Source organism: Nannospalax galili, unplaced genomic scaffold, assembly GCF_000622305.1.
Source record: "Nannospalax galili isolate Female #2095 unplaced genomic scaffold, S.galili_v1.0 scaffold610, whole genome shotgun sequence".
NCBI lineage: Eukaryota > Metazoa > Chordata > Mammalia > Rodentia > Spalacidae > Nannospalax > Nannospalax galili.
Genome location: NW_008329141.1, coordinates 434,485 through 445,220, shown reverse-complemented (window position 1 = coordinate 445,220; position 10,736 = coordinate 434,485). Strand labels below are relative to the sequence as shown.

Genomic DNA, 10,736 nt, shown 5'->3' with positions numbered 1-10,736 from the left:
ATTTCTTGATCTGGTATGTATAATTTGTCAGTAGGTTGTTGGAGTAATATGGTTCCCTCTGGTTTTTAAAACTAGCTAGGCATTATTTATCTCTTAACATTGTCTCACCCCTCCATCATGGTTTCCCCAATTAAGGTACCCCCATTTCCCCTTCTCCCTTAATAATACCCTTCTCCTACAGCCCTACCTCTCTTGAGCCCCTTCTTTCCCTTTATCCCCTAGGTTCCTTGTATACCCTTCCCTCCCCACCTCCCTTGAACTAACCCAATTTTTATCCATATTTCCCTTATTAAGGCCTGTTTCCCACTATTACAACTTTTGTAAAAGCCATATCACAAAATTATGGTACATTCCTAAAAAAAAATCTGGCAGGAATTACTAGGAACTGATGATTGCTTTCCTTTAGGAAGAGAGATGCTGATGTATACAGTATTCTCCCTTTATCTTGTACCTTTTTGAAATTTTTGGTTTTTGAAATACTTGAACATATTTGTTGGTCCTCCTGTGAAACCCTTGAGGCAACATGTAAAAGATCATAAGCTCCTCATCAAAGAGAGAATGTCACACATTGGAACAGCATGCCACATCAAGTATGATAATGTGTTTGCAGTGAAGTGTATAGTAATTCACTCTATGTGAGTTTTTTTTTTTAAAACACTGCTAACCTCACCTCATTACACAAAACCAAGTTTCTCTACCAACCAGGTTTTCAGGGGGTCTTAGTATTCAGAACAGCAGATACAAGTCTTACATTAGCATTTGCCTATTTTTCTTACAATCACAGTGTATAAGCAATAAGATTGAGAACAAATGAGATTTTCTTTCTTACATTTTGTCATATTTTACTCTACAATTTTCTGCATGTTTTTTAGTCCCCAAGCAATTGAGAATAATATGCTCAGAGGAGTGAAAGGAAAATAGTCACTAGAATGGAACATCACCCTCCAAAGGACAATTGATGACCAAGAAAATCTGTAATCCAATAAAGAGAGATCTAGGTTCTGCTGGTTATAAATAAGCTGGGTTAGTGTCTTTCAGGGTATGCAGCTCTCCTTATTGAATTAAACTTTATGGTAAAAGAGACTCAAAAAGGAGGAAATGAGCCAGGCATGGTGGTGCATGCCTTTAATCCCAGCACTCCAGAAGCAGATCAGATCTCTGTGAGATTGAGGCCAGTCTGGTCTACACAGCAAGTTCCAGGTCAGCTGGGGCTATAGGAAGACCATCTTAAAAATTTTAAAAAAAAGAGGAAATTCCAGCAAGAATGTAATATAGCTAGTTAATGAAATAGCAAAAGGACCATGTGATAGTACATGGTACATGCTGAACACAAGGTACATCTTTGGGCCATTATTCACAATTTCCATGAAATGGCATCTTTGCTGTCCTCAGGTGGCACACACTTCAGATGAACCCATGAGTCCTGTGGCAGTGAAACTCATTTTATTTCAGTGACTTTTAGTACTTCACCTGTGACTGTCTCACAGTCAAAGGTTTGAGTATAGACAGTGGGAAGAACAGATTTATAATTTCATTTTCAGGCTGCTGCTCTGGTCCATATCTACACAGATGGGTCTGTACTAGTTGCTCATGGAGGAGTTGAACTCAGACAAGGTATTAACACCAAAATGATACAGGTGAGAGTTTGTTTCAGTATCTCCTTAGTTAGACCTTAGAAAACATCCCCAGACTCTGTATTGTACCATGTTTGGGCTTTAAAATGCAAGATGCTGACAGTGTCCTTAGTTGCTCTTTGTGGGTTAGCTAGAAATTAGCCAGCTGGAACTTAAGAAGAATCTTAACCTCCCTTCTTAAGCTGGAGGGTTATCACCAAAACTCAGCTTCCTAAGGGATTAAGGGACCAGTGGCTCCTGGACCTTGACTGTATCAGCAATAAGTTCTCATGGGCCCCAAAGCTCAGGTTCTGAGAATCCAGCATTCCTAGACAGCACCTGTGCATTCTTAGAATAGCAAATTCAGACCTCCTGACACTTTCTGTATAAAGGGAACCCATGGCAGGGTGAGGTTCCCTCCTCCAGACCCTGGGCCCATGCCACATGTCCTACAGGCCTCTCTGTGGGCAGTGAAAGGACAGGGGACCTGTGTTTTGTCTTTGCAAGACCCTCTCTCCTCAATAGAGCTTCTTTAAACCCTGCCATGAAGCATTTCGAGATTTGTTTCCAGCTCTGGGTATTGACAGGTTTGGGGATAGAAAGAAACCCTTACTGTTTTAAAGAACTTCTAAGTTCTTTATGAGTCTCAATGTGTTTATGACTGTTCAAATCACAGATTATGAAATTTACTTCTCACTTTTTAAAACAGAAAAGAACCCACTTTCTAGTAGGTTTATGTTCTTGTCCCGGCTCCACTCTGGACCAGTGCATTCTATTTTTCTGGACAGGTGGCCAGCTGTGAATTGAAGATACCAGTGTCTTACATCCACCTGGATGAGATGAACACTGTGACAATGCCAAACACAATTGCCACTGCAGCGTCCACTCGTGCCAATGTCAATGGGAGAGCTGTGCAGGTGAGGATCTCCCTGACTCTCACCCTCCTTCTACATCTCTAAGCCTGTTTACAGAGGAAGCAGTTTCTTCAGTGTACTGTTAGTTACTTTTCCCCTCACTATAACAAATCACCTGACATAAACATAAGGATTTATGTTACAGTTTTAGAGGGATCAGCTCATGGTTATTTTGCCTTGTGGATTTGGGCAGAGCATCATGGTGGCAGGAGTGCATGGTGGTACAGGGCAGGGAGGTGGGGGCATCCTTCACCTCCTGGCCGTGAGCAAGATGGGAGCCAGTGGTCAGGGACAACTTTCAAAACCGGAACCCCAGTAACCCACTTTCCAAAGCTTTCCAGAACATCCCAAAATAACACCACCAGCTGGGGTCCAAACATTCAACACATGAGCCAGTGGGAGATATTTCATCTTCAAACTACAACATCTGCAAAATGTCTCCTGATATCTTTTTTTTTTCTTCAAAAGTCTTTTATTTTTTCTACACTTAATTACACTCTGGAAAATATGGTAAAATGCTGTCAGATCCAGTTAAATCTTGTAAATAGCCCTTCATAGGAAGGCAGGCAGCAAAGTGGCCTTGGGCTTCCTTATTTTTGAAAATCGAAGACTGGTTCTAATAGCAAAGCCTCCTCTGAGGTTTATATCTTTATCAAACTCAACCCTCTACCGCATAGCACCAAAACAAATAATAGAGATTTAAATATATGAACACCTGAAACAGATGTCCCAAGATTAAGATTATAATGCTTTGCCTGTAAGATCCATCTTAGAGCTGAAAGAGAGAGGGAAATGGGAAGAGAGAGGGAGAAGGAGGGGGAGAGAGAAGGAGGGACAGGAAGGAGGGAGAGACACACCTGTGTGTATATTTGTGCATAACTTCTCTACTTTTGTATAAATAATGCATAATATACTTAGCCTTTCAACAAGTTTTTACTGTGTATAATGTCTATTAAATTAAAAAAAAATCTTGTTATTTTCTTTTGCCTTTACTTTCCTGATGCTTTTTCACATGTTTCAGAAAGAACAAAGTAAAGACCATCTCCTGGTGTCTCTGGCACCACAGCATTGTTTAGCAGCACAAGTTCTATTTTTGCTCAGTGTATTTTGAGAACACCAGTACTAACTAACATCACAAGGCAGGTGACATGGCCTCTTTGGTTGAAGCATAATCTGAAGTATGGAGAACATGACTCAGTGCTTCCCAGCCTGCCATGGGTACCCACAGAAGGCAGCAGCTCAGGAGAATCCTCAAGTGACAATGTGGTATCCTAAGCTCTGTGTTAGCAAGCAGTTAGCTCTTTAAGGACTGCAGATGTAAATGGACACCCATGCTTCATTTCACCTTCCATCCAGAGGAGCACAAAGCTACAGTGTGTTGCTGAATAGACCTCCTTACATGAGAACAAAGATCAGTATAGCCTGTCCTTCCAGGCATGACAGAGAGCAGTCTTGTTGAGACAAGGGTCCTAGAATCTGAAAGAGGAGAAGTGTGACACTGGAAAGGGGACAGGCTTCCCTGGTTTGGTCAGCTGAGTTTGAGGCCAGTGGCTCTGGAGCCACTTGGGCTCCAAGTTCCTCTTGCACAGAGCTTTAATAAGTGCTTCTGGAGTGAAGCAACAAGGAGATTAGTGACTGATGTGGTTTCCCAATCTAAAACAACCCTGGAAGGTAGGTGCTAGTTAGGATGACAACATCATCCAAATCAAGAAACTCCCGAGGACAAAAGGAGCCATTGATATTAATGCAAGTCAGCTGATGCAGATGGGAATTGGCCAGGACAAAGTGAGGTATGTGGTCACCTAGCGCTAGTCAAGGCCCTCAGGCATGCAGAGTAAAAGTCACTCAGACTCTAGACTCAACATTTTACCACACACCACACTGCCTTTCTCTGTGACCCCATGAAACACTTGATCTGGGAACAGCTCTTGTGTTCACTGTCCTGGGTAGTGGTTTTCATATCATTCCTAAATATTTGGCAAATCTTAAACAAAGTGTTGCCATATAAAACAAATTAAAATAGAGTGAGTGTGGCCAAACTGAGAGGGTTTTACATTCCGTCTAGTCTTCCTCTGAACCTCCTCACCTTCTTCAGTAGCTCCCAAAGCCCTACCTATGCACCATTCCCACAGGGAACACCAGGGCCTGATCCTTGTCCAGATGTGGAGACAAAACACATGGAGATGTCTGAGGGAGGCAGAGAGTATAGTGACCAGTGCAGGTTGAGCAGCGCCATGATCAGAAGTTAGCACCTTTTAATCTCATTGCTCTGCTGTCCTCTCTAACCTGCAGAACGCCTGTCAGAGCCTTATGAAGCACCTGGAGCCCATCATCAACCAGAATCCCAATGGGACCGGAGAAGTCTGGGCGAGTGCCTGATGTGGCTGAAGCCTGCTGAGCTTATTGGGACCACTTTGCCGGAGCCCCTGTCCTGTGGTATACTGCATCCCATGGGACTTGCCTCTCTCCTGGGCAGAACAGAACAGGAAGTTCTGATCATTCAGGAACACACACATTACTTCGGCCACTCATTAAAATTAGGCTCTGTTTCAGTGGGTTTTGGGTAGGCCTCAGAGTCTGTATTTCTGCCAAACTCCTTAGTAACTTCTATGCTGCTGGGCCACAATTTAAATAGCAAGAAAGTAAAGGGCAGGTACAGATCTGTAATACATACCTTGCAAACAGCTCTTATTAGGCAGATGTCTTCGGTTCACTTGGAGAAGTAGCTCAGAAGGGTGAAATGCTGTTCATAAAGGCAGCTTTGTAGATAGATGATTGTTAGCTAAGGAAGGTTGAACCTACACCATCTAGTTCACTTTCAAAAGTTTGAATTTGAGTGGAGTTCCTGCAGGAGAAGCCGTTACATGAGATCCAGCTTTAAAAAGCACCTTTAGTGAAGGCCATAACCTCAAGCTATTTCCACATAGACATTTCAAATATGTGAGAAGAATCTTGGGTAGGTATTCTCTGAGTGGTAATTGTGGCTCTTCTTCCAGAATAAAAGCTTCATACTAGAACATGACCCAGCTAAGAAATTATGGGAGTAGAGTTTTTGCTGAGCCCTATAACTGTTAAATTAGTGCTACTGGCAAAAGGATTTGACATTTCCTGGGAAACCCTCAGGGAACAGTGACAGATAGGACATGGTCAAGTGACAATATTGTAGACGAGTAATCTATCAAAGTTACCTCATGTTTCACTCCATTCCTTTGAAACTTAGAAATAAATGTGTGTGTGTGTGTGTGTGTGTGCATATATTTTATTTTGACCATAGCTGTAGCTCTACTCTTAGACCAATTCCAGTTCTTCAAGTGTGGGACAGGAAGATGGAGAGCCTTGATCAGATTTTGCTTGGGGAACCCTGAATTTAAACTTCCATTTACTTACATCCCTTTTCCATTTGTTCTGTAAATGGATCCATAAATCCAGCAAACTCTTCAGAGGAAGTCAGGCAAGCCAATCATACTTCCTGGGCATGTTGTTAGCAGCCACTTGGACAATGTGCTTCATGTTCATTCTACAAAGTAATATTCCCAAGAGTGAAGAAGCACGTAACAGCCATGGCTGTCGCCCAGGTTTTCTTCTTTTGTCCAGTTCTCTGACTGTCCTTTGAAAATGTTCCTCTTTTGCAGGTTAATGAAGCTTTTACTCAAAGCATTAGTCTACCTGCCACTGGATATTTTAGGTAAGAGATAACCGGTATCCTAAAGTTATTACCTTTTAAAATAGAAAAGATCTTTGGAAACGTGTGTTTGGCTGTTCGCATTTTTAATATTAAATCTATTGTTTATTTTATTTTCATTGAAAGTTTTTAATTAGAGAGTCAGAGGAAGAAGTGCTATGTTATCATAAAAGCAGGTAGATAATTTTAAGAGGAATCCCACAGTTTCCTAGCTGTAATACCTTATCCACATTTTTACAGCCATAAGTTCCCAAGCTTTCTATTAGTGGTTCTGTGTGTGATGTTTTCAGCTGAAGGTGCAGGGATTTTTGAAAAGCTTGGCGTGTCACCCAACATGGACTTAGTGCTTAACTTTTGGTCTTAGTGTTTAATAAGACAAAGCATTTGTTGCTTCCAGGTATTCTTGCTCTTCAGAAACCTTGACTTGCAGTCTGACTCTGGTGACCCTCTTTTCTAATATGGGGATTTGGTTATAGAAGCTGTGAGTCAAGTAGTCAGAGATGACCAGAATAGTTCCATACAAATAGCATGAGAAGTTGTGCAAAGCATCTTAGCAAAGTCTATCAGACGAGGATGTTTGCCCAGACAGGTAACAGAGATTTCACTAGACGCAAGAAAACAACAAACACTGCTCTTATCATACGAGTACACACGGGCACTCTTTTAGGATTATTGGGAGGGTAACTGTGTATTCTGGTAATGTCTATAAAGACACAGCTCACATCAGGAAGATCCCTAAGTGTCAATCACCAAGAGAAAGGGTATGAACTTTGGAAATAGTGAGAGAGAGAGAGAGAGAGAGAGAGAGAGCCCAGCTTTGGTTAGTTTCATAGACAAGACCATGAAAGACAGAGGCACTCCTGTGTGGTGAGCTTAAAGCATAGTAACCATGCTGAGGAGGTATACCAGCACTATGTGTTGGCCCACCAATTAAGTAGAAGTGAGCTGAGTTCTGAACAAGGTCTTTTTTTTGTCTTTGTTACTGCTGATCATTATCCAAGTCACACTGGGGCTATAAAGAATCATCCCAGGAGTCCTTTGTCCAGTATGAGAAACAAAGGATGGACCCTGCCCTCTTGAGCCAATTTGGCAATAGGCTTCCAAAGGGAGGGTAAGTCTTGGGTGAAGCCAAGGCTATATGGTCTACTAGTGCCAACCTAGGAGTTTTGAGCTTTGCTTTTACTAAGAAAGGTCAAAGGAAGGAAGGATAGGAGGGAGGGAAGCAGGGAGGGATGGAGAGAGGAAGGAAGGAAGGAGGGAAGGAAGGAAGGAAGGGAGGGAGGGAGGAAAAGGAATTTATAGAAAAAAGATGTCTCACTCATTAGATGATCAAGTTGCAAATAACAGGTGAATTCCCCAATATTGTTTCAAGGAATTAATGTGAGAAACTTCTTTCAGGTGGTTCAGGCTTGAAAAGTTTTAAAATACAACTAATAAAAACTTTGACTAGGAGCATTAAGATGAAAGAAAATTGCTTAAAAGTGAGGATAATTTCAGAATCACATAGGAAGGTGAGACTCATTAGCAAGGGACAATTTTGGTGGTGTACTGCTGTAAACATGTGTCCTCACAACAGGACAGAAAACTGAAGAATCTAACTGAATGACAGCGTCACTCCTCACATATCAGTAGATGTACCAAATAATACCGTTGAAGAACAGATTGAAGCAGTAGCTAGCCAGAGGTACCTGGCAAGACCACAGCGAGAGAGAGAGAGAGAGAGAGAGAGAGAGAGAGAGAGAGAAAGAGAACAGTAATCTAAGCTGTAAAAACAATGGTTCAGGTGTCTGACAATTGTAACAAAATAGAAAAAAATGCTGCCATTTTTTTATCTCAATATGCTTAACCAAGAGATGCTGCAGAATCAAGACTGAATTGTAAAGTTTCTTCATAGAGTGGCGGGAGGATGAGAAGGAATGCAGGCACGTCCATGGGAACCAATGCAGAAAGATGCAAAACCCCCATGAGGTTGATGGTTTCAAATTTCAGAGTGTCTTTTAAAAGTGGTCATACTGGGGGTGAGGATGTAGCTTAGTAGTAGAGCACTTGCCTAGTATGCACAAGGCTCGGGGTTCAATCCCCAGTAAAACATACACACACACACACACACACACACACACACACACACACACACACAGAGTTTGACTTATTTAAGGCAGTCACAGAAGAAGAAATATTAAATGATTGTACTTACATGAGATTTCTAGAGTGATTAAATTCAGAGGCAGAGAATGCAGTGGTAGTCACCCGTGGTAGAGAGATGGGAAGCCAGTGTTTCGTGTCACCGGAAGACAAAGCTCTGAAATGGATGGTGACTATGGCTGTACAACCGTAAGGATGTATTTAATGTCCTAGGACTATACATTTACAATGGCTGAAATGGTTATAAATGGAATAATGAACCAGTGTGTTTAAGCTGGCTTATTTAGCAGATTCTTTCCCTGCCTTCTAATGACTGCAAATACTTTGATCTCAGATGAAAGCTTGGCTACAAAGAAAATATTTTAAAGATGAATGGAGAGACTTGATCACAGGACCTCTATTTGTCTATGTTTGTGAAATAAAGTCCTTTACTGAATAAAACTTTGTCCAGGAAGATGAAAAAAAATTTTATTGAAATTTCCACTCCAGTTTTCCTAAATATCACAGTTCTTTGTTGGTTCTGGGCCTTTCCACCTCATGACAGTTTGTAAAGCAATACTGAGTTTGTATCACAAACTCATGTGGATGTGGCACAGTAGCAACCCAAAGAGAAGGGGTAGCCACCTCCCTCTGGATCTGAAGGACTGCATATTTGGATTCATTTTAAGCTCACTTCCTGAAAAATGCGTACTCAACACCAAGCAACTTGCCCGCAACCAACAAAATAATTTTTTTAAAAATAAAAGTATGTAAAATTTTCTTTCTTTTCCCAATTGCAATCATTTAAAATGATACTGGCAAATGCAGATATGTCATGTGTAGACTCTTCCCTTTTTTTGAGACACTATCTACCGTAGTACCAGCTGGCCTGGAAATCACTGTGTAGACCAGGCTGCCCCCTATTTCACAAAGATCTCCTGCCTCTGCCCCCCACCCTGTGCTGAAATTAAAGGTGTGTGCCACCAATGCTCAGCATGTGTAAACTCTTAGTTTTACCCTTGCTTAACCTTAAGAGTACAGCCTTTTTTATTAAAAACCCTCATGTGAAGTGAATTGCACTCCTCGTGATGGGCAATGCCCTTTCTCCTCCACTCATAAATACTTGGTCAATCTGAGAAGCTCAGCAGTCTGTGTAGTCTAGTTCTACCGCTAAGCCAATTTGATTGCTCTCATTCCCAGATTCTTAGACAAAGCCTCATTAGCAACTCCATGTCCTGACCATAGACTACAGGGGCTACAAGGCTGACATGGACTGGGAGAAGGGAGAAGGCAACACTTTTCCTTATTTTGTTTTTGGAGCTGCCTGTTCTGAGGTTGAAATTGACTGTCTGACAGGCGCTCACAAGGTAAGTAGCAAACACCATATCACTGGTAGAGTAAATTTCTAATGAGAGTACTGTGGCCTCCCTTCCTTTGCCTAGCACATGGCAAATGTTTAATAAATAATAATTTTGGTGCTAGCAAGTGTATGGAAAAGTGAGTTCTCTCATCCAGTCTTGGTCCTGATTTATTCTAATAGTTCAACTTTTCTTGAAATGATACATCTAATGTCTTCATGTTGTGAATACAATTCAAGTCAGTAATACCTCTTACTAGACATTTTTCTAACACAACCTGAAGTGAAAAGAGGAAGACAGGTGATCAGGGAAAGGAGATGAGTCCTCACAGATGAGGTGGAGATAGGGACTTTATACAAAAAGTAGCAGCACCAGCATGCTGTTGTGGGGAACACAGATAGTGCCACTCAAACAGGGCAAAGCAAGGAATGCTGGGAGTTAGTAAAACACCATGGCCCTGTGCCAACCCACTGGCATAGTTGGTATTTATCTTTTAGGAGTAAGGAGCAGAGAAGGGTTTTCAGCACAAGAAAGCCCCAGTTGAACCTATAACTTAGGTCAATCTGGTAGCTGGGTAGAGGATGAATTTGAGGGAAGGTCAGAGGCAACATAGAACCGGAAGGCAGGAAAATCCTTAGGAGGCTCCCGAACATTACTCCAAGCAAGAGAGAATAGCACCTGAACGACAGGAGAATTAATGGGTGGGGGGGAACAGATGCAAGACGTACTTCCAGTGGAAGTGAAGTACAGTGATATGGTGAGGAAGTGAGACAGAAAGGACAGGGATCATCCATGCCTCACTGTTTGGACCTGTATCTCATTCAGTTTCCCTTTTCTAGAGCCTGGCCCAGTGTCTGACACACAACAGGTGCTTAGTATGTGGTCTCTGAGTTAGTGAATTCTTGACTTTAGTTACAGTATGTCAATATTATAATAATTATATAAGAGAAGTTTGCTTTTGTATACCAGTAGTGTTTGTACACCTCTTTGAAATTAATGATCTTTCCAGTGAATTACCTCAACAAGCTCCATAAAACTCCACAAACTA

The 10,736-nt window shown here is 41.7% G+C and overlaps 1 protein-coding gene across 1 annotated transcript in view; it reads left to right on the top strand.

Moving 5' to 3' along the window:
* Positions 1 to 10,736, top strand: part of LOC103734384 (aldehyde oxidase 3-like) — a 104,714-nt gene that overhangs the window by 76,853 nt on the left and 17,125 nt on the right. The window contains 5 exon segments of the mRNA XM_029563514.1: positions 1,542 to 1,637; positions 2,402 to 2,530; positions 4,820 to 4,894; positions 6,160 to 6,212; positions 9,583 to 9,697. Of these exon segments, the coding sequence (XP_029419374.1) occupies positions 1,542 to 1,637; positions 2,402 to 2,530; positions 4,820 to 4,894; positions 6,160 to 6,212; positions 9,583 to 9,697 (468 nt within the window).